Raw genomic sequence first — 25,737 nt, 5'->3', positions numbered from 1 at the left:
CCTCATATAATGCCCCAGCTACCATGGCCTATTCAGCACCATGAAGCCAAGCCAAATTCCCAATGTGTGAGTGTGTGTGTGTGATTGGGTGGTGGTCACTCAATCCAGGGTCGTTATGTTAACTCTAGAAGAAAGAGACTGGACTTCATAAATTCCATGAAAAAGGCATAAATTCCTATTCACATCATCAGGACATAAACAGGATCCCACTGTTAGATCATCAACATGTTCACTTGCAAGGAAAATAAAAGAGAGTATGTTTTTATCTTGTTTTTGTCATTCTATACCAACTAAACATGTACTGTAGTTGTTATTTAAAGGATCAGTTAGCAGAAGAAAACACTACCCCTGAAGGCTGAGCAGCAGTAATGTTTATGTCCATTGAAAACAACTGAGGGTTTCCTCTGCCTGCCAAACCTTTACTAGCTCACTCAACTCCAGCTTGAGCCAATCAGCCGGCTTCCATGGCCATGTGAGCAGCAACCAAATCATAACGATAACCAGAGAGACCAACACACCCAGTGCGTTTAACACATTGTTGAGGTCTGCAAACATGTGCTGTCACGTGATATAAAAAGCTTATTCAAATACACACACACACAAAAATGTGGTTAGGTCTAACCTAAAATTTTCTTTTTGGGGGGGTTTTCTTTAGAATCACCACCAGCACTATAACATTTAAGTTTCAGAGCAAACACCAGAACCCGAAATATCGGTATTGGTGTATATGTTGTCCAATATCGACCGATATTCCTTTATTTTTTAGTTATATAGGCAGCATTTTATGTATATTTGATAGTTTTTCTTAATTCATGTATGTACATATGTTTTTGTTGTTTTTTATTAATAGTTATCTATAATTACTAAAGTTCACTGCGTCAGTGCATTGATGTCATTTCATAAAATAAAGATTATCATTAAACAGTAAAATATCATGCCTCCATGACATATGTTTGTCACAAGTGTTTCATAACCACATTTGAAGGATCATTGCAAAAAAAGTGTATTTATGTATATATGCTGTGTATATATAAGATTATCAGCTGATATCTATCGATATCAGAATGTTTTTACTCCTTAATATCGGTATCGGCCCCAAAAGTCCATTATTGGTCGGGCCCTTATGGATACTATCCAAAGTAGTTTGTGTTAATTTCTAATAAGTTAATATTAGTAAGCCAACACATTAAAGAGATCAACTTTAACCCTGCGTTAAAAATTGCATCCATCTCATTCATTTAAATGTGTCTAACAACTCAGCATTGAATTGGGAATGACAACCCAGAACGCTCTAGTAAAACAATGTAGCATCATCTGGCAAAAACGTTTAACCAGGTTCAACTTTTGCTACAAACGTGACGTCACCTGACAAGAGGCGGCTGTGTTGACCAATCACATATACGTGAGCAAACGTTCCTGTTGATTACCTTGTAATGTAAATAGAGCATTTCTACCATTTACCTCGCTATTGTCACTACCAAAGGGGAAACAGTTGCCGCCATGATAACTGCCCAGAGTTGTAAAATACTATGTCATAAACCTCTGTGCAGTGTTTTTGGAGCCTGTTAAGCCTTCAAATTCACTGATCTGTTACTCAATCTGGACTTCCTGGAACCTATTCCATGTCTTGTCTGTACCATAAACATGCCCCTCCCCCACCAACCCTAACTAGAATACTTTAAAGAAAACACATTTTTGAGTAGGAAAAACACAGTTTGCCTACTTAGACCCTGAGGCGCAACTCTAAGTTAATTTTACCCTGTTTCACTCTATTCCTGAACTGAAGCTTTCCTGAAATCATTCAGCAGGCTCTAGACAAATCCTCTACTTACACTTGTGTTCTCTTTTTCTGTTTCTAGTGTCTACTCTATAATTTCTGGCCCTATCCTACTATCTAAACTACATCTTCAATGTCCTTGCAGACCTCAATCCAGTTCTCTCCATCTACCATCTTCTCCACCCTACTGACCACTCCCTTCTCTTGTTCTGCTACTGCTCCACTTGAAAATAAAATCTCAACATACAAAGAATCACAACTGGTCATCTCTAAGGCTAGAGCCACTGTCACAATACTATACCTTTTTTGTTGTTGTTGTTGAAATCATACCAAACTTTGGCTCTGCTACTTGGCCATAAAGTGAGAACTTTGTTCCAAGAGCTCAGCAGCATCTGCTCCCAAAGCCCACAAACATCTGTGTCATCCAGCTGGCCTCCAGGGACAGGATTCCACTGCTGGGAAACACATGACCGGCTCTCTCACAGACCTGCTATCCTCCATATGTGTGTGTGTGTGTGTGTATTGCAATTTTGTACGAAAATGTCAATGTGCTTAATCATAATTAAGCTGATGTGCATGTGTGTGTGTGCATGTGTGTCTTGAAGAGCGGCATTATATGTTTGCTAGCTGACACATTTCGTAAATGATCAAAGTTGACAGTGCCACTTGCTCTGACTGTCAGGTACTATATTATACCAATATGGAGATGTCTGCTGTGTCATTCTGCTGACAGTGCTCCAGTTTGTGTGTGTGTGTGTATGTGCGTCCTTGCCAACTGTATAAGCGCTAACTTTATTAGCATTCAGAGAGGCTTCAGGCTGTCACAGGTCCTTAGGCGCTCAGCGGAGGGCAGGAAAAACACATGTCAAAATATATTCACATTGAGCCTGATTGCAGGCAAGCCAGTTGGCTGCAATTTGACAAATGACTTTTAATAGGTCATACTGCTGCCTGTGCATACTAATGAGTATTCAAAGGGAGAGAGAAAGACTTAGGAAGATAGATATTAACAAAGAGAGACAAGTAGACAAATGTATAGATGGCCAAACCAAAAGATGAGACATTATTCATCTTTTCCAATAGATTCCTTTCCAAAAAGTACTTCATCCTTAAATGTTTGGACTTTTCCTACTTTGTAACATCTACCTACTGCTACTGAGGACTGGCTCTCCAAAATCAACTTAACAGAAAACCACAATTCAGATGCTTTCCAACAAAATGTACCAATTGATCTCAGTGTGTCTGTACAGTCCCACATAAGATGATATAGCATTATATCATCTTGATGGTACCGAGCAATAAACATTAACAACGCACAAGAGACATCTTAGCCAGTATCCACAAAAACTACTGATCGGCTGGCCGGTGTCTGATAAAATCAACAATAGGAGGACCAAAACAAACATCCAGTCGACCATTTAATCACAGCTCAAAGCTCTGTGCTGCTAATTAACTACTTCAGTTTGACATTATGTTCCCACAAAATGTTTCCCATGAATTAAACTGACTACAAACAAACTAAACTTAAGAGTCTACAGCCATGCTAGTGGCTAAGTGATGATACACTTATGCACAGAGCTGCTTTGAGTGAAATGCTTACATCAGCATGCTTATACAGCAGGTGTTATTCTTACTATGTTCATCATCTTTGTTTAGCGTGTTAGCATGCTAACATCTATAAAGCTGTGGCTGATTGAGGTGCCATTACATTATTTGGTAACAACCGAATGATTACGATTTTGACCTGATGGTGGCGCTAGAGGAAGTTAAGGGAAATCCTACGTTAGTACAATTCAACCTGTGGTGGAAATGTCTGTATCAAATTTCATTGTATCCATACAGCCGTTGTTGAGACATTTCACATAACCACAAATGTCAACCTCATGGTGGATCCCTGCAGTCAATAGGATTCATTGTCTGAGAATCATGAACGTCTGTACAAAATATTGTGCCAATCCATCTTGTAGATGTTGAGATAAGTGAAAGCAGATCACCTATTCCATCCCCAGCTCAGCAGTATAAATCTGCGTGGGGAACGTGAAAAAGCAGCACCCCCCTCGTCTTGACCACCACTGACGTTTCCATAAGCAAGGCTCGTAACCCAAACTACTCCAGTGGAGCTGCTCAGTGGCTGGCAGTTCAGACTGTGGTTGTACTGGGCAGTTTCCAGGTGTGAGTGTGTGCAACTGTGTGAGACTGTTAAAAAAAGAGAACAACTTTGACCTCATGATGGTAGAAGAGGAAGAGTCAGGAAATCACCACAGCAGGCTTCATTCTTTGGTCATCATGGATATCTGAACCAAATTTCAAGGCAATCCATTCAACAGCTGTTGAAATATTTCAGTCTGAAGCAAAGTGGTGGACTGACTGACCACTATCCCTACAGCCACACCGTGGCTAAAAATGGATGATGATTTGAATACAGCCTACTACTTTACTGTGGTTAGTGTACAAACAATTATGTGTCCTGATATAGAAACAAAACAGACCCAGAGGAGTCAGTTTGTATATCAGAAAACTGTCCACAAGTAATAACTTGAAGATTATCACGTACAACATGCACTGAAGTGAACTCAAGTTACACAAATTCAAATTCTTTTTATAACACTGAAAGCATATCCCTTTACACAGTGGATAGTTCACAAGCATTCTCAAAGACACACTGAAATCATTGTGATTAATCTGATTTTGGCTGTGATGCCAAATCTTATGGAAACCAGACACTTTTTTTCCCTCTTGAAATTATACCCATGTAAGCAGTCATTTCTGTGGAAACTCATGTTTTATAAAAGCCAGTATACCTTGGATGACATTGTTTACCGTCATTACGATGACAGAATAAAAACCCTCCCTCATTTTATGACTATTGTATGAAATCCCAGACACAAATAACACCACTATAAAAGATTCACACTTTAACTCAGTCAAGACACTGTGGTGCAATCTTGAACCCGACAACTTAAGTGCTCCTTCTGCTCCGTTCTTGCCACCAGATGTGGAGCAAATGAGCTAAAGAGCAAATGATTCATGAGCCAGAGACGTCTGCTGGATCTTCTGTTAGTGCTTGATACTGAATGACCATTCCAAATCCATTTGGCAAAACCTCCTAAACCCGTGGATTTGGAATTCACCAAATGTACCATTTCAAATGAGACCATGTGTACTCCCTCAAATTCAATTTATCCACAAAATAAAATGAACAATGGCCCCTTTGAAATGTTTAAGTATACTTTTAAGAAATCCTGATTCACTAAAGAGTTCAGAGCAACAGTTTTACTGTCCAGTTAACCTCCTGCCCTTCATTCTATTAAAGTGTTTTACAGTCGTAGTTATTCAGTCTCAGCAGAGGAAAAGAGAGGAGAGGAGAGGAGAGAAAGGGAGGGTGAGAGGAGAAGAGAAGGGAGGAGGAAAGAAGAGAAAATGAAATGGGAGGAAAGGAGAGGAAAAGGGAGGAGAGAAGAGGAGAGGAGAGCTTTTAAAAGAAAGCAGATGGGAGTCAGATGGTGAAGCGATCAGCAGCAGCCTTAGTCAAAGTGCAGAATCACTATAGGCCTTGTGAAGACACACACACACACACACACACACACACACACACACACACACACACACACACACACACACACACACACACACACACACACACACACACACACACACACACACACACACACACACACACACACACACACACACACACACACACACACACAGCAGAGCAAAGCTTCGAGTCTAAGTCCACATTTATTACCTGCTAATGCAACAGGGCTGCAAGCTGGATTTACTTGCCAAATTCATACATTCAGACACACCCACATTCCATCTACCGTGTGTCACCAAAGTATGACGAGGGACTGACTATGGTGACACACTGATAACAAACAGACAGAGATCAGATTTTAATATGTTGAAAGTTGATCAAGACATTAATCATGTCAGATAGGCAGGTGCTGCTGGACATCTCCGTATGTTACTGTGCCAAATGTTCAAACCCAATCACAGGCAGTCACTGAGCAGTAAGAAACCAGACCTGTTTGTCTGTCTGTCGATGGACAATCTGGGTGAATATACACGCCACACACACACATACAAGCTAAAAATAAAATAAAAACTGCACAACAAGAATTGCCTGCAAGCAAAAGCACACACAGGCACGTTGCTGGTTAGCACAAGTCTAATGAAGTATGACAGATATGCGATAAGGATGCATGTTGCAATACCCTGAGCTCTCACTAAACGGTGAGTGGGGGCAGCAATTATTTCCCTAAAATAACTCCAGCTGGACTGTTTCTGAGCACTAGCTCAGCAAGGATATTAAATCCATATATATTTGGAAGTATGTTTTTAATATAATATATTATGATTTTGTATGCAGATCACGTAGAGTTGAGCAAAATACCAAATTAATTTAATTTTCTGTTTTTGTACAATGTGTAGAATTGTTACAACATGCTCCACATACTTTTACTCAAAAAGTGAAAACAAACAAACAGACGATGACAGTCAAAGATTAACACTTTTTTAAAATTAAAAATGGAAAATGTATTTTGATCAATAAAAGAAAGACCAAAAAAAAAAATAGTTAGCAGCAAATGTCCTTTTCTTCGGAATGATAATTTGGACTGAACAACTTTATACAACCATTTCACCACACAATTCCACTGAAAGTTGATTAAGTGATAATATTGTATTATCATCCAACCGTATTACACTCCAAACAACAGTAAAGTACTTTAATGATGTGACAGAATTTACAGAGCAGAATTTTAATTATGCTGCAGTATCCCAATTGAATTTTCCAGCATCATGCCTGTTTAAACTATATATGGGCTTTTAATTATTTTCCTATTATGGTGATCCTGTCCTGCATGCACATATGACCTAATATCACACCTACTATCTGCAGTGACATTGCAAAAACCTGGCTAAACATAGGAGCACAGCAGGAACTTGTGTGTGTGTGTGTGTGTACAGTCCAGTAAGGGAGACAGAGAGACTCTCTCTCTCTCTCTCTCTCTGTGTGTGTGTGTGTGTGTGTGTGTGTGTGTGTGTGTGTGTGTGTGTGTGTGTGTGTGTGTGTGTGTGTGTGTGTGTGTGTGTGTGTGTGTGTGTGTGTGTGTGTGTGTGTGTGTGTGTGTGTGTGTGTGTGTGTGTGTGGGGCACCTAAGTACACCTTTGGGACAGAGGGGTTCAAGGCCTTTTAAATAAATAAACAAACACATAAATAAAGTCAATCGATAGAAGGAGCCTGATCCGGCACTCTGGGCCTGTGTTTGGCCTCTCACTTCATAAGAGAGGCCTGAGGGAGAAAGAGAAGGGGGGAGGAAAGGGGGGGACTGAGAGTGCCAGGGAGAGGGGAACGGGGAGAAAGAAACAGAGAGAGAAGGTTGGATTACTTCTCTCTTGGTGGTTGTATAGTGCTGGTTAGTGGAAGCCAAGGCCCGCTCTCCCTCTTACAGAAAACAGACTGCCATATGCTGTCTCAGTTTAAGCGCACACACACACACACCTGTTAGTTCACTCCCCCGAGGCAAACTTCACACAAATCATACGCCTATCCAAACACAAACCTGTAACACATACAAAGCATATCTCCCCTCGTGCTCAGCGCAGTTCCTCCGAAACCTACATTTGTCACAGATTAGGGAGTGTCGGAGGCTGCGCGGCTCTGTGCATCCTGCAGCATGAGCACGTGTCCCTTTAAGGCCTAGATGCTGTGTAACTATGAGGAGTGTTCAGCCTTAAGCGACTAGCAATCACTCATCCAGGCCTTTCCAGCTCCCTGGCGCTGTAAAAACTAGAACGAGTCTGACTGCACTTGCTGAAGAATTCCACCTAACAGTTTTGAATGCCAAGGGCAGCACGGAGAGAGAGAGTGTGTGTGTGTGTGTGTGTGTGTGTGTGTGTGTGTGTGTGTGTGTGTGTGTGTGTGTGTGTGTGTGTGTGTGTGTGTGTGTGTGTGTTTAAACTAGCCAAACTAGGGAGAGGTTTGAGCTCCGGCACATCTTCCGCGGGCCAATCAAATCGCAGCTGGCCCCGGTTCCCATAAGCCGCCGCAGCCCGGCGAATGTCAACGTGGGGCAGTAATATTCCTGACAAATTAAGACTTGTTCTGAGGTGAGTGGGGGAGAGAGCGAGCAGGAGAGCAGGGAAGGGAAAGAGGGAAGAGAGGAGGTGGAGGTGGAGGTGGTGGAGAAACAGTGCGCTGGCAAAGATTCAAGAGAGCAATTCCATCGACATGAGAGAAATGCTTCCCAGAAACTCTGAATAATATTTATGTTGTGGTGGTGATTTTTTCCCCCCCTCTTCCTCCCACCTGTGTGCAGCTTTGTGTAGCTTGTTGCTTCAAAATGGACGTGTGATACCACTGAACAGGCAGACACAAAGGGGAAAAAAACACTAACTCCCTTATCAACAGACACCTGATACTTCTTTTTCTCTGCAGCCTTTAATGAAAGGAGCTGAAGTATAGCTTGCTGTTCAGTGACACAAAACATAAAAAGTTAAATGCTGAACGTTTTTATTGGGTATTCATACTCAACATTTATGATGGATGTTACGATAGATAAACTGCATCCACATGAGGAAAAAACATCTTGTGATTGGACATATTCAACCCAATTAAAAAAAGGCTTAGTATTTTTTTCATTTGGTTAAAACATGACAGTATGGATCTGTCACAGCCATTGACAGATGATGTCGATGGCAAAGTGCGTATTAGCCAATGAATGGTGGTGTGGTGTGACACAGGATGCCCGGAGGGTCAACCAATTAGCTGTTGACAGGAAGAGAGATGTATGGCTGCCTGAGGAACTGGCTAAGGCTGGGGAGTCAGACGTGGGAGAGTGGACTGAGAGTTAATGTGTTGATGCAGGCTAAAGCATGTGAGAAGGAGAGGGTGGTTCTATAGAGTTAGCTTCTCTAAACAGATAGTTGAGAAAGAGAGGCTACGGAACAGTTATATTATACATCAGTTATATTTTTGAGGAGCTCCTTGGTTTTATCTGCTAACCACAATTGGGTTAACATTGTGTTCTTCCAATTGTGCTTACCTCTATTTACATAGACTTTAGAGAAAACAATGAGCCACATGAAGGCAACGACACTTACCAACAGCACAGAATGAGTTACAATGTAGGGGATTTATGTTTTAATTTTGCTATGGAGACCAGACAGACTCCTGAGCCGGTGTGTTCTAAGACAAACTGAAAGGAAAAACAGAAGAAACATTGTTGTGGTTTTTTTTACAAGTTACAGGCACCGTGGACGCCATATGAAGCCTTGGCCAGCGGTGAATCAACAGCAGTGTATAATTGAGCCACCTCCACTGCTAACCCTGAAAGATTAAAAGTGACACAGCCAGCAGCACAAACCAAGCAGGGATAACTTGACCCAAATGAAACTTAAAGCTTAATCAGCAGAACAAACCAACCCATTATGGTGTGGTGAACTTTACCTTGTGATGTTGATTTCTGTGAGATTCTATCTCAGACAGCAGCACAAAGGAATTCTGAATTTGCGTGCCACCACAACATAATACAGGCTTTCTCAAATAAACAATGTGTATTTACAGAGACAAGAGAGCACATAACTATTAAGTAAGTGAGTGTGTAACCAAACATTTGTTTTTACAGCCCACAATATACAAGCATGAGCTCATATGGCTGTTAACATTGTTAGCGTAGCTTAGTTGCTAATGTTAACCAGTTACTAGAGCCAACATTTATTGTTTAGGCAAATAAATGTCTGTATTTTACAGTTGTTTTGTATGTTAACCGTGCTGCACATGCAAAAATATACATATATATATATATATATATATACATGCAAAATAGTGTTGGTACGGTTAGGCAAAATATTTGCATGCTGGTTGTGGTTTACTGTAACTGGATGGTGTCACGCAAGTGCAGCGTTAACGAATGCTGGGTATTTAAAGAATACTTAACGACACCTAGACATTGAACTAAAAAAAAGGGGTTTCTATTAATGCAGGTTAACATTTTATCCTGTCCTATATCCAAAGTAATGATGTGAGAGTTTCCCTTTAAAAGGGCTAAGAGGCAAACTAGAGTAAAGCGGACAGGAAGGTCCAGAATAAGGCCGCTTGCTTTAATCTCTCCAGCATGACACACACACACACACACACACACACACACACACACACACACACACACACACACACACACACACACACACACACACACACACACACACACACACACACACACACACACACACACACACACACACACACACACACACACACACACACACACACACGTATGAAAACACACACATGGCAGTGGTGCGGACACATACACACACTATGTTCTCTGGGAGCAGTGCCCACAGCAATAAAACACAAACCACAGTCATTCCAGCTAACCAATCACTGCCTAAGGGCCAACTGAAATCTTTCTCGCACAGACACACACATGCAAACATATCTTATCGGCTGGGAATCAGATAAGCACAGCAGCAGCACAGCTGGAAATAACAGAATCCCTGTAGTGAGAGAAGTGTATACTGGCAGTATCGCAACAAGTTTGAAAACGCACATGCACACACACACACACACACACACACACACACACACACAAACTACTACACAGATAGATGAGTCAGTCAAACAAAACCATGTATGGACCTGATCAATCCGTTACAGGCCTGAACGAAAGGCTGCACAATATAAAGCTGAGCTTCACTCTCATTAGTGAAAATGAAAAGCACTAACCCTTTATGCATGTAAAGGGAATGTCAGGGGATCAATAAAGTCATTCAGATTTATCCTTATTTTAACCTTTAATAGCTTTATCAAATTTCTAAGCAATCCACCCAATCATTGTCTAGATATTTCACTCAAAACCAAACCTGTTAACCTCATGGCGGTGCTAGAGGATCACCATATTTCAGTTTGAAGCAAGGCAGTTGACCAACTAACCAACTAATCAATATTACATGCAATAATACATTTGTACAAATGTGCTGGAAAGAAGTAGTAATTAAACAAAGGTATTTTACAAGTATGTTCCTAACTTTTGGGAAATACCTTTTCATTGTTGACACCAAACCTGCACAAAAGAATACAATCTTTCATTCATCTGAGATTACTTGTGGTAAATCAAGCACAGATATTAAACCATGTATGTAACCCCTGGACTCTCATATAAACAGCCTCAGCACTGCACTGCTGTGAATGTAGATGAGTGTTGAATTATGAATTGTTTTGAACTCCTAACCTCCGTCGGGGTTGAGTGAGGTAAACGCCTGTGGTGCGGGTGACACTTTATATTTCTTTTTTTCCATTGGACATTAAGCAGTGACATCACAGACTGACCCCTGACATTCAGGTGGTTTGTTCCAGATGCTTTCAGGTCGTAAGTACTGCTGCTAGCAGGATGATGGTTGTGGCTGAGGAAAAGGGGGCAGGCATATGGCTGGGGGGTGTGGGGGGTAGCAGGGTGCTGCTTCTGGAGTACCTCATATGACTGTCTGGAAAAAGGGGCACTTATGCAACAGCAACACTTTGTAAATACAAAACAGTCCTTCAAATCATGATGTTATTTGGTTTTTTGGTTATTGTATAATGAAGAGACTGTCTTGTTTTCAGAGAAAGTTTAAAGAGCAGTGTTGTGCAAGTTGCTGAAAATAAGTAAGTTACTAGCTACATTACTAGTTACTGCAAAAAATAGTGGAATCATATAGGTAAGAGGGGATCTAAGAGGAGAGAAAAGTGATTGAGATGAATTTTCATCGTTGCTTCTCATGTAGCAGTGCTGTAAAAAAAAAGAGTTAGGTTAACCTCTAATTACTGGGTGCTTCCCTATGTCTGGCTATTGCTACAGCACTGATTTATCCTCCTTCCATTCTGTCCTGTCACTCCACAATCAAGTGAGACTAAGATGTTATAGTGGATTTGACTGAAGGGTTAATTCATGTGCAGGTTTCTTTTCTAATACAGTGGCTTTATAACAGGCTGATTGACTGAGATGGTAACCTGAAGTTGAACAGATGTCCAAGTCACACAAAATCTGCATTGCAAATACTTCCGTCAGGGGAATAAGGCATCACTCTCAATATTGTGTACTGGCAATAGATTCCAATATACAGGAGCGTACTCTTGACACTTATTTCCTTCCACATGACATTCAACCCGCTGCTTGTCCTATTCCCTGCATTCTAGACCTACCGCCCCTCTGTTGAATACCCTCCCACCCCACCCCCACCTCCCTCCTCCCCCTCAGTCCCTTGCCATGCTGACAGGGCTGTGTGTTATTAGAAACACATGTGGAGCGCAAAAGGTTTTCTGCTCGGATTGAGACAAACATGCATAAAGTTGTGGGAAGCAAACATAGCCCCGAGACCCGGGGAGACACACTGACTAGCATGGCCTCCGTGGTCATGTCCACAGCGCTCACACATTCACAGACAGACAAACACACGCACACAGTGGAAGGGAGAAGCACAAAAACAACTATAGCTGTCAAAAACAAACTGCCTCTTTTTCCTGGAAAAATGTCTGGCAGTACAGATTAGCAATAAGTCTTTGCATAAAAACGCTGAAACGCACAGAGAATCCCTGCATTCCGAATTATATCCGCAAATGATGGATTTTTTGAATGGACTCGAGTGCTCAGTGGGGACAAACGTACTTAACACAAGTGTGTGATCCATGGGTCTCAGTGGCACAGCCTTCAAATGCATCATCCTCAGCAGGGAAGCACAGAAAACCGTGCGTTGTCCCCCGGCCAAGTCTGCAGTGAGCAGACAGCACGCGTGGGGGTCTGACAGCATGGCAGCTAAATCCTTAAACCAATCCAACTGTAGAACTCATCAATGAGACCACATGTTGATCTAAGGGAGGTTAGTGTGGTTTAGTCAGATTTGCAGCAAAAGCCAGCCTTGCCAATGTACACCTAAGAAAGGGACTATAAATGAGAAGATACAAATGTACACACACAAGCTAACACACGCACTAATGCGAATGACAGGTGTAGCCAGCCATTGTGAAAAGGAGCCCATCTATCCATCATCCAGAGTGGCAGTGGGTGTGGACCATTAGTCCCTGGAGTGACGTGTGTGGTAAAGTGATAAGAGATCATCCAGTGACGAAGAGGAATCAGTCTCTGCAGGTAAAGAAGGCCATCACTCTTCTAACAAGGGTCTGATCAGCCAGGGGCAGCGTTTAAAAATGACATTCGAGAAGGTAGACAGAAAGAGATTCATCAAAGAAACAAACAACTCACAATGTGAATAGACAACAGGTTGAGGCCTCCGTACAGCTGCAGTTGGCTGCTTTTGGCTTCCATGTGACACCATTTTAAACATGTCTACCACAATGTGAAGTTGAGTAGTAGTATCAGACCAACATTATCAATTCCCCCTCTTTCTTTTGGCAGGCTGGAAGTGAGCATGCTTATCAGTGAACTCAAAGTCCAGATACAGATATAGTGGAATATTCATGATGCCCATTTCAAACTGCTCCTGATGTACAGAGAAAAATTATCTGTCGATGTTTGATCAATCCTAAATTAATAACATGTTGTCTTCAGGGATGTTTATTTACATTACCATTAGCTGCAGAAACAGGCAGGTTTGCCTTGCCTTGCCTAGAAAATAATTTGTTTGCTTTTAAATGAGACTGAAGACAAAGTCCACTGTATGTTTAATTACTCATTATGTGAAGATTTAAGGGCTACACTTAATGTCTGCCTCTTTTTGTGAATTAATGATTACAAATAACTTGAGCTGTGTTTCAGGCAGGGATTCTTTTGTGTGGAAGATTTTATTTGTACAGCCTGGATCAAAAGATAAAGTTCTTTGTAATGTAAGATATTTTTTCTTTGTCTATGTTTGACATATGTTTCACCACTGTAACTGTACTTTGTTGTCTTGTAAGTAAAGCCCGACCGATATATCGGTCAGCTGATATTCACAGATATATCGGTATTGGCAAATATGTGCCGATCAATTTATAAAGGCAGCATTTAATGTATATTTGATCCTTTTTCTTAATTCAAGTTAAATATATGTACATGTTTTTTGTTATGTTTTGTTATTTAGTTATAGTTATTTATAATTATTAAATTCACAGTGAAGTTTACTGTTTCAGTGCATTGATGTCCTTTTATACAATAGTTTATTGTTAAACTGCAGAATATCACCCCTTCATTACATATCTTTGTAACAAGTGTTTGATAACATTTAAGAGATCAATGGGAAAAAAAGTATGTTTATGTATATATTCTTTATATATAAAATTATCATTCATCTGATTTTTTTTACTCCTTATCCTTAATATTGGTATCGGCCCTAAAAGTCCAGTATCGGTCGGGCTCTACTTGTAAATTATTGTTGGCTGGGCACTTGGCTTATGTGCATGACATAAGAACTAACTAACTAGATGCACTAGTGTTAATATGTACAGTAGCAGCATGGTAACTAGTTAAGGTGGTTTTGCTGAGCTGCTGCTGGGCTGACAGAGAGGAGGCACCTGTTTTCCTGCTTGCTTCCCTTGTTATGAGCAGCTAATCTCACCAACTGACAGATCGTTTTTCTTAAAACCAAATGAAGCGAACAAATTGCAAAGTACATTTCTTTTCCTTAATTAGCACTATTTTCTTTCCATGCACACTTTATTCAAGGGAATAACAATCACATGGATACTAAAAAAAGAGCCAACTGCCAGTCAGTCATTTTCTCATTATTGTGATTCATTAGGATGGCGGGGGGTCTCACCTGATCATTACTTTGTACAATCAGCATGCATCCAGCCTCACTTGTGGCTCTGCAGAAGAATAAGCAGTAGCTGTGGATGCATGGTTTACCACAAGTTTTGAAAGAGGTTTTGCAATTTCCAAAAGTAGTGCAATATGTTTTAAGAAGGCAAGTATCTGCATGACCTGACACTATGCATGACACTGTATTTGTAAAGTAGACAGGCTACTGATTAATTTGGCTGCTTTAACTTCAGGTGCCAGATCAAAACCAGAGGAATGCTTAAAGAACCAATAAGCTGGAGGCACAGAGAGAAAAATCAGACAACAATCTTTAATGTCATACATTGTGTTTTGTGCCCTCTGCTTATCTCTCGCCAGCTCCGACTACATATGTCCTACAGCAGACGGTTCACTCATGACATCTCGATGGCAGACACTCTATTGTTTCTCCATATCGCACAAACGGTCTAACACACACACAAGCACTCGTCTACAGGGTCAAGTCATGTCAAGGGTTGTATCTACAGAGGTCAACAGGTTTTCTCAGGCCTCTCAGTCTACTCATTGATCACAGTGTAAACAGATAAGGTACTGCCAGTAGCTCAAATTCTTTACAACGTTCACCCTCCATGTCCATTCACCAATAGTGCCAAACTGTATTTCATAGACAGTTTTTCTACTGGCTTGCAGAGGCTGATAACGATCTTATTCTCCAAGTGTGTAATTGCATACAGCTACAAATTGAAAATGGCCAAAATGAAACGAGTAAAAAGGCAAAGTGTGAGTGAAAAGAGTATGGTAGGTATTATAATTCATTTTCAACCAGCAGTTTAATATTTTCCTTGGTTGCATTTCTCTTGCAGTGTGATCTAGTGACATTTTCCATTTCATTTAATCCACTTCTCTTAAGCTTTTTAAGGTGTTGAAGCCATTTAAGCAAAGAGTCGGTTTGCTGTCTGGCTCCGAGAGACTAATGGCAGCTGCTGTGATGAGGTCCAACTCTAAAACACAAAGCAGGAGGAAGCCTCCATTCCTTCACACATATCCCACAAATCCTGCCTTTACATACAGTATGGAGAGGAAAATAAACACTTTCTGCTGCCCCTGCCCTGTCTCTCTTCCTTCTTTCTGCTCTGTCTATCCTCTGCCTTTCTCTTAGTCATATGAGGGTGTATAAACATGAGCCTCTGTGGATCAGTGCGCACAGAGACAGGATATGAGAGTGATTCCCTTCACCTCTGCCTTTTGAACCTGCGTCACAAACGGTGAAAAGTGGCTCATTTCCAAAAAAGGGCCACGGAGGGGTCAGTTCGGCTCTGCTGCGTGCCTGTTGAGATGGTTTCAACCTCAGCATCCCAGCAGAGGAAACCAAACTCCCTCATTGCTCTGTGTGGATGAGCATAACTCAATGTGCACGCACCAACAACTGGGCTGTCATTGCACGGCTGTGATTGCACATACCATACATGCAAACATGAAGACTCACACACACACACACAGAGTTCCACCTCTGCAAAGCTGAATCCAATGTGACTGAAGCTGAGAAAAAGGGCAAACAACAAGGGAAATCACACACATTGGAGTGGATGTTGGACTGGGACCCTCAGGGGCCAAAAGGCAAGAATATGAGAGTGAGAGAGAGAGTGAAAAAGAGTTAATAGTAATAAAATACTAATCAAACAAATCTCTGCAGCACATTTTAAAAGGAAATTTCAATCTGCATAATTCAGAACTTACTAACACATTTGAAAAAGGTGTAAAAGTTATGTTAAAAAATTGTAGTAACAAAAGTATAAAATTCTGCTCATCTGCAGTGTTTGAGCAGGTTATACTAAAGCCTGTGACATGAATGGCTATGTAACAATTTTTTTAAATAATTGAAAAGTAAATGAGTAATGAGTCAATAAAATATCAAAAACCTATGAAAAATTAAATTCCACATATCTCAAAGTGACATCATTTTTCCCACAAACTTTGCCCCTGTGTTATTGTTGTTTGTGTTTGTTTTTTGTTTGTTTTGTTTTTTTTAAGATAATGTTTTTTGTCAGACATGGAATTGGTGAAGAAAGAGAAGGAGGGTCCTTGGCCTCCTTCAAAACAGACGTTGCTGTTTACGTGATACACATTTTACTATAAAAACAGGGGGGAAAACTACAAATCCTCACATTTGAGAAGCTGAAAACAAAGACTGTTTGGCATTTTTGCTGATAAATGGTTTAAATCAGAAGTTTTCAGTGGGAGGTGGGCCGCTCCGGGGGGCTCCAAACAGCTTCAGGGGAGGCTCAGTGAAGGAAAATGAAAAAATATGACATTAGTTATTAGATTAGTTATCAAAAGGAGATCACATAGAGTAGCCTGAATGTGTGTGATTTGGTTAAAGACATAGTTCAGAGATACACTAGTTTGTGGGGAATGTTACTGTTTTTCCCACTTTCCCAGAGTCAGAAACTAATAAATGCCTTCAGACAGACTTCTTTTATGTATTTGGTGTAGACTGATGTAATGACAAACAGCAATATCAGGATATCTTGGCTCAATTGTTGAGTGTCTATGGGATCAAAAAACATAACCATGATCCCATAGGCATCCAGGAATTGAGTGAAACTAAGCTATTAAACTAAGGGGGGTGAGGGGGTAACCTTTTCTGGGCTTTGTCTGATGGGAGGCCCACAGTCTCAGACTTTGAAAACCCCTGGTTTAAATGATTACCCGTTATCAAAACAGGGTTGTCGTTTTTTTCGTTGACCATCTTATCCATTTATCCACTGATCATTTTGGAGCATTAAAATCAGTTTGGATCGACTGCGCTCCAACTCACAACATAAAAATGACAACGCTCAGAGTCGGATCTAGACCTGATTTGAAACTGATCCGCTAAAGTCAGATCTAAAACAGGCCACAAATGCAGAAATCTCAGAATTGAGAGTGATGTAATTTGGTCTGTTGGTACTAGTGAAAACCCATCTCAGCAAGTTTTTCCTTCCAGCCAAAGCCTCTGATGGAGGGAGCAGAGAGGGGATTGAGCAGGGGGATTGAAGAGGAGAAGGAAAAAGAGGAAGCAGAGGTGTGGTGGGGAGGAGTCTGGATAGAGAGGTGTTTCATAAGCCCTGCTGCCAGATCCTGGACCTCGGATTGCCAGGTCCCAGCTGTGAAACTTTGAGGCTGATTCAGAGGCTGGCTAAAGAAAAATACATGCAAAACCATTAAAAGGGGGAGATGAGGAACGTATATTTCATCCTGTTGGCTGATTGTTCACTCTCACTTAACTTGCTTAATTACCGTCCTTGTCTGTGTGCTACCCCATTTAGAAACGTGAATAAAGGGATTTAGATAAAACAGCTTTCAGATAAAGTAGGTGAAAGAGCACAAGGATATACTGAATGTAGCGAGGCCGTATGCTGTAGTCAATCAGCCGATGTTCAAGGTGCCTCAGTCGACTGAGTCAGACGCTGTCAGCTTCACTTATGCCGATCCCCCCACAGCCCTCATATCACCACATTACTAAATGACTATCTAATAACCCATCTCAGGCTCATTACTCAAACTCAAATTGGTGCAGTTCAGATCAAATCCAACATTACCTCACAGCGCTTCAGATAAAAAAAACCTAAAGGGCTCGCAATAAAGGAAAAAAAAGCTGTAATTTTCACTGCGGTGACTGCTGCTCATAAATGTCATAAAGCAGGATTGTGTGACAAGGGGGGTGGGAGGATGGTGGGGGCAGAGAGAGAAGAGAAAGTAGAGAAAGAGTTGGGAGAAGAGTGAAATGAGAGAAATCAGGCACAGATATCTGAAGCAGTACTAATCTTAGCATGCCATCTAGTGGTGAGAGGTGGTATTATCCAAAAAAAAATAAGAACTTGAAATCAAAGACTAAAATGACAAATCATGAAATATGAGCTAAGTCTAAGTTAATATATTTTCTATGTAACGTATTTATTATTAAATGAATGTTATTCAGAGGCTCAGATCAATATACAGAAAACATAACCAGCTTTTATCTGGAATTGCTGAACAGAGGTACTCTAACATAAAAAACCTGAACAAGTCATGCTGATGTTAATTATACACCCTGGTTTATTCAGAGTTGAATAAAGTATCTCATTGATTTCATGCTCTATTCAGCTGCAAACCAAAAGGTGCTGACTCAGCGGACAACTTGACAGTTTCTTTCAAGGGGAGATCACCATAAAGATTAATGTGGGGCAAACACAAAAAAGGATTTAATTCCCATTAGTCCACAGTCTACATATAGTTTTTGAATTAAACTTAGGGCCTTGTTGGGGTTGTTGTTTAAAACTTATGTAGGTTGGTATGATGATCTGGATGTGGCTTGGTGCTACGATGTGATTTGAATGGCCAAATCAGTCACACCTCCACTCCACCTTCCAACTCCAGTCCAGCCTCCCCACCGTGGTCGATCCTCTCACATGCTTACCTAATGCGGTATCATGCCCATCAGAAATGCCTTCTGAAGGCTGCTTAATGAATATATAGCACAGAGAGGACCCCAATTAGTCAGCCAGCGAGGGGGGAGGGGGCGCCACGCCATACCACATAAACAAACTTATCTTGACAGTGTCGCTTGGCCAAAGGAGGGAGATAGGCGGATAGCGAAGGAGGCTGAGAGAAAATGAATTACCTTCCTGACACACGTCAAAGCCAATCACCGCCTAGGATCCTTTGCCGTTCCCGCACCCCAATCCCTGCCGCCACCATTGCATTTCATCTGCCAATGTTAGTATGCACACAGGCCGTGCGCCAGCCTCCAAATGTATTCATTTATTCACAGCCCCTCAGAGAAATCACAGTGTCTTGTTGTCCTTTTTTCCCCCAGCTGTCCAGATGGAATTTGCGTGAATAACATCAGTTTAGTGAGGCAGAAAATAAGTACAGGCTAGCACAGCGGAGGGGACTTGATTACGCCCTCACCCACCTCCCCAAAAAAAGATGGAAAGACAAGTGTCACCTTCATATACTTCTTTCTCCCTCTCCGTTCTCATTTTCTTTTCCAGTTCTATTGAAACTTAGCAGGCGGTGTGGGGAGGGCTAAAAGAGTGAGATCTATACAGCTTTCACTACAATTATTTTGTGTTATCATGCACTGCAGGTGCAATTAAACAGAAGATCATGAATCAAAGAACTAGAGCGGCTTTTTCATTACAAAAAGGTGAGCGACCATCAAGGGAGAGTGGCCCAATGCTCATTTATCCTCGTTTTGTTTTGCATTTGTAACGCAACTAATTGCATTAATTAATCAGATGTACTTCCAATTGGAGGGAGAGCGCCTTGCCCAAGTAATTGAATGAGATGAAAGTGAAGGGGAAAAAATGTAAATCAATATTTCCAACCTCAATAAAGCCCAGGAGAAATTAAAATGTGTTCAGTCAGAAGAGTGGAAAGCCTCAATATTCGTCTAGCCTGTCAAAAAGAATTCACAACACAGCCTTCAAGGAGTCGAGTAATTGTCTTAAGTATGAACTCTTGTAATTGATTTCAGTGGAATTTCTAAGATGTGCTTTGCAATTGCCTGAGATTAAACTTTACCCACTGCCAAAGACAGACATACAAAGGGCCTGATTTACTAAAGGTTTACGTGTGTAAAAACGTGTACAAACTTGACATCACCCGCAAAAAAAGTGCAAGCCGATCTACTAACGCAGCGCACTGAGGCTTGCTTCTTTCAACTTTGCAAGATAGTACGCGCTGTCCATTTAATACGTTTGCCATAATGAATATGTAATATGGGGCGTTTCAACCCCAGTGCGCAAAATACAGGGAGGAGAAAATGCAAAAATGTTATTTAGCACGCGCATTGTGATTTACCAAACCTGAAGGTATTATTTCTGACGCTAACTGCGTCTATAAATAATACCTTTGAAGGGCAGGTATTAACTGACACAGATTACTTTTGTCACTGTGGAGAGGAGGAGACAGAGGCAAAATGACAGAATACATACAGGACGGAGTTTTTCCACATGTGTTAATAATTTTGGAGTGGAATATTTTTGGTTTTACTAACAGCATTGACTTCGTCACAAATACTCTCCCATATGTCAGTTTTTCTGGTAATATTTGTTTTTGTTATAACTCAATATATTTGTTAACCTCTTCCACTAGAACCCGATCAAATTTCATTTTGCGCTTGCAGCTTTCTGCTCATCCAAACTCTCCATAAAGACGCGCAAAACCCTCATTTAAATACTTTAGAACAGGGGTTTCACATTGGTTATCGGTTGATAACCATCACTGGTGAATGGCAGACAGAATGAGTGAGTGAGTAAAAGAGAAAAAAAATCTTACCTCTCTGAGAACTGTACTCCTGTATCCTCTGTACAAGCCTCGAACACCCTGTTAAGAGAAAAAAGAACAAACATACAAACAACATATATGAGTCAATATAATATGATTGCATTCAATAACAAAATTCACACTGGAAAATGATTTGTGCAAACAAGATGAAAAGAAACACATGACAATAATGAATTACAAAAAAGTTCAGAATCTCACAACAGGTAACTAAATAAGAAGGATTAATAATTAACCTGTGACAACATAACCTTAACTACTTTATCTAAACCACTTTATGTGGACTGGACTTTACACCTGACATGTATCTAATAATCCCTCATTTTACAAGACAACTTTGTGTGTGCCAAAGCTGAACCAGGAAGTTGGCCTATGAACCCTGTTGCACGATTAGAGCGAACAATTTGGGAGATTATTTTACAGCTCAAAATAGTTTTCTACTCTGGGGGTTTGAGTACAATGTTATAATAATAGTAATGAATACATGCATTGAATTGGAATTATTCCTTCAGAAAGTGCCTTTGATTGACACGTACCTCTTCTCTGAGTGTAGCCAGCAGCGTTTGGTAGGTGGTGGATGAAGGAGTAGCCTGGGTCCTCTGTTTGACCACCTCTGTGGGCACCCGGATCAAGCACGCCACCTATAAAACGAAAAGCATGAGTTAAACAAACAAGCCCAACACTATCTGAAGGTGTTTCCTGAATATGTACAATCTCAATCTACAGTTCTGTATTTCCATCTAAAGGGCTTTTTATATACATATTGCATTTAACTGCAGGTTAGTATGTGAGTGAAGACTCTTCACCCCCCCACTGCTCCCTCGGGGGCCCTTCTGTTCTGCATGATACTAGCCTGCATATGTTTTTGCTACATGGCAGGTGGCCATGATATGGCACGGCCTGAGGAGAGCAATTACAGCGAGCTGGCAGGCTAACGACTGCTTTAGTTGGAGTACTATTTGGCCAATTAACAAGCCAGTACACACAGCAGACATGACACCTGAGCAACAGGTAAAAAGGTCATCAGGTTGACTGTGTATAAGTGTCCAAACAACATGCGCTTCCATCAAACACGCTGATAGATCCAGACACACATGCACACCTCAGTAGCCACACTTTCAGCAACAAGATCTAACCCATCCACCATATGTCAACAAAAATATGGACTGCCAAAAGCTAGTGAAGATAGACATGAATATTTATGCTTCATAACTCCCATCGCCCTGAAGGCAGGCAGGCAGGCAGGCAGGCAGAGCTGCCCACCTGGCGACTTGATTTCCCATTTATCCTGCATCAGAGCGGAAATACAGGCTAACGGCAAGCAATCTTACAAAGCGATTGGTGAGCTGCCCCCCTGCTGTGACTCCCCTTGGTCATACAGATGCCAGTCTGCCTGTGCCACCCTTGCCACAGCATTGTGAAGCAGGGAGAGGGGGAAAGAGAGAGAGCGATGGAGGCACTGCAATAAAGATGAAATGCAACGCTTTCCTGTTTTGCTCCTTCCCCATTCAACTATCCATACTGATTTAGTATTTAGGCCCCAACAGTTTTAGTTTAGAGCCCTGGAGGATACAACAAGACTCTTTTGCTGTACTTTGTGTGAGGGAGAAGGCTACCCTGACAGCTGTTAGAGGGCTCACTCCTGTCAGCCACTCGTCCTCTCTGTCATCTCCTCTGCCAGACAGCAAGGACAACTTATGAGCATGAACGTGAATATATGTGAAGCACAAAAAGAGAAAAGGATACGTCAGCAGCACTGAAGGTCAAGTGAAATCACAGACTGAGCTGAAGAAGACTTAACATGTGAACTTATGCAGGCAGAGTTCTTACTCTTTAAAAATCCAACTGTCTATTGATCATCATTGGGTCTCTATTTCAATTGAGTTCTCAGCCTCATTATATCACATTGCTGCAGTATTTCTTTCCATCTGTTTTTTTTCATAGACAAGAATACAGATACACGTTATTCTCGGTTTGAAATAGATGATTGTATATCAGAGCAAAACAAAAGCCTAAATGAGTGTCTGAACAATTCAGTGCAATTCTTATTGGTATTTCAGGTGAGAATGACCATATGCTTACCACAGTGCAACAGTACCACCAAGTGGCCAAACATACACCTGCATGACCTCCTCACGATCACCAAGCTGGCTGCATCCATCTCAGAGATCTCATTTACCCTCCCTTTGGTCCAAGTTACCATTTATAATACATTGTACATCATGTTTTCCCCAAACCAATTCTCCAAAAGGACCAGAGTAAAGCGGCTAAATAGAAAGAAAGTGGCTATGACAAGTAATTACTGACGTAATTGGATGGGGTGCCTGGAGTTGAGACAGCCTTTCCTCTCCTGTCACTGCAGAGGGGAAGGCAGAATGAGCCAGAGATTATACCTAATAAATTAGGGACATTGTTTATGTGGGAGTAATTTGCACGCCTAGGGGTGGGGAGAATGATGGTGAGTGGATAGAAGATAAAGTGAGCAGCCTTCAAGGCCATCTCAGATCTCTGAAAACCGCAGCAAATGGGGGAAACAATGGTGATGAACCAGGGCACAGTAAAGTAGGGCCAGGGGCTCAAAAAATGTCTGGATAGTAAAGTCATATCCTGTCTGGAGAGATTTTGAAAGAGACAGATTTAACAAAAAAAAACAAAAGCAAGAAAGACAGAACAAGAGAGTGATCCAACCAAACAAAAAAAGAAGGAAAGAAAGAAAGATAGATTTAGGTAGGCGTCACTCATTACAAATCAGACTTGTTACCTCACGTCTAGGGAAGGGTTGTAGGTGGATGGCTGTCAGGATGACAGACGTCTGTTTCTTCACATACCTTGCTTGCCCTTCTTTCTCACTGCTTGTAAACTTATTATAAACCCATTGGCAATCTTTTAAATTCCTGCTACCATTCATCTTTATTTACAAGCTGTGGGATTCGTCAAGCAGCGTTAATTAGGAGGCTGCCAGCCTGTGATTGGAGCCTTTCAGTTTTCCTTGGCCTGTTGTTGTTAATCCAAATGACAGAACATGTTTTCAATTTCCAGCGCTGGCCGCCAGAAAACAAGGTAAGAAGCTGGCGCTCAATCATGGGCGAACCACGGTAAGGAATGGGAAATTAACAGAGACTCACAGCACATTATCGGCACCGCCAGCAAATCAATCCACAGATTGAGTCATTACATCCCTCCATCTTTTCCCTCGCTCCATCCTTCTTTTCCAGCTCATGGCTAGTCAGGACACAGTGGTTGGTCAATCAGGGCCAGGATTACCATTGGCACCACAGAGAGACAACAGGCAACTGCTATGGGCCTTTCACCACAAACCCTATAAAGACTTCATTATTTGGATTTATATGTCATTAAAATATACTGCTTTCAATAGCAAAACAGAATTTGCACGAGAACTGCTGCCAGTGGGTATAACTACAGAGGGAAATTAAACAGAATGTAAGTTTGTTTTCTGTTTTGCTGACAATAGGCCAAAATGTCCCAAACTTTAACCTTATTACAATAATCCCCAAACCAATAAACAAATTATTTACAACTTAAAAATTTCCTTGAGAACTTCATCTCTTACTTAACACATATCTAATCGATCATTAGACAATCGTAAGATTTACAGATGTTCTAAAGATGCTCCATGTGGTTGATCTGATCTATGGTGGAAGGATAATGCCTTCCCACTTGGAAAAGAAAAATCAAGTCTGACATCTCAATGTCAACACAAGTGGCATGTTAAGACCACAAATTCTACATCTCCCCAAGAAAGGCATGTACCAGGACCCAATTCCCACATTTTTTCTGGGATTCTGATCATATGCCCAATCCTGAAAACGCGTAGTACTAGTAAAAAGAAAAAACTAAATAAAAAACAGAGAAGAAGAATAAAGAAGAGAGGGACAAAAAAGGTCATGAAGAATAAGGGAAAGAGATGAGGACACTGTGTGTATCCAACTTTGAAACAACAGCCAATAAATCACAGCGTGTGGTGCTGCTCTGAGGCGATGCATGGATTATTTCTCAGTGCCAAGTTAAGTAGCTGCCAGTTTCTCCCCCAAAACTCCACCCTCTTGCTCCCTCCTTCTCGCTGTCCCCCTATCTTGTCATGTCACACTGTATTTTCCAGTACATCCTCCCACAGACGTGTGGTAAGGGAAGGGGGCGGTGGGGGGGTTGTTATAGACGCGAGAGGAGCCTGCCGCCTGGCCTTGACAAATGAGCTTTCAGAGCAGACGTCGAGTGAATGGGAATTAAGATAAATCTGATCTTATGGCTGGATAACAGCCTGCTAGAGCCTGACAGACGCCATCAGCTTACACATTCTTTATGGGAGCGTCCCACCACCGCAGTCACACAAGCACCAGGACACTTCTGGCAAGGGGGATTTCTCTCATTGTCTTGACCCTCTCAAGTTCTTCTTCTCTATAACTTCCGACTATCCTCCCCTCTGTCTTTCTATGTCCTGCATCCAATTAAAAGTTAAGCCAGGTGTTAAGTAGGTTATTACAGAAATGGCATTAGTTATGACGTTTTAAAACCACCACCCAACAGCTCTAGTAAATTTTTGCCTAGTGACTATGTACTTCCACCTGTACTTTATTTAGGTCTACAACTTTAAACTGATTGTATATTAGATCATTCCTGTCAGTTATATTTCTCACAAATATTCCACTTTAATAACCACGATAAGGCTTGTTGTTGCCGCATGCGATTGCTACTGAATTGGTATGTGAAGATGTCCACAGTGAAACATCTTGATGGATGGAGGATATCGTTAATATCTTTTTATAGGTATACATGTTGGATATTACTTACTATTTCTATCTTTTGCATATTTTAGCCTCTTCACAGCTTATCCTCACATACTCACCCAGTGTTACCTTACTTTTCTTCCCTATAGCCAATGCTTAACCTCATCTGATTTTTTTTTTTTTTTTTAAA

General features: G+C 41.2%; 1 protein-coding gene across 1 annotated transcript in view; it reads right to left on the bottom strand.

Annotated features, from left to right (window-relative positions):
• The window catches only part of slc25a26 (solute carrier family 25 member 26), a 59,436-nt gene that overhangs the window by 26,503 nt on the left and 7,196 nt on the right, over nucleotides 1–25,737 (bottom strand). The window contains exons 4-5 of the mRNA XM_062416264.1: nucleotides 21,339–21,443; nucleotides 20,797–20,844 (exon numbers count right to left, since the gene is read on the bottom strand). Of these exons, the coding sequence (XP_062272248.1) occupies nucleotides 20,797–20,844; nucleotides 21,339–21,443 (153 nt within the window). The remainder of the gene's footprint in view (nucleotides 1–20,796; nucleotides 20,845–21,338; nucleotides 21,444–25,737) is intronic.

This window comes from Scomber scombrus, chromosome 3 (assembly GCF_963691925.1).
Source record: "Scomber scombrus chromosome 3, fScoSco1.1, whole genome shotgun sequence".
NCBI classification, from domain to species: domain Eukaryota; kingdom Metazoa; phylum Chordata; class Actinopteri; order Scombriformes; family Scombridae; genus Scomber; species Scomber scombrus.
This window is presented reverse-complemented; position numbering and strand designations above follow the sequence as displayed.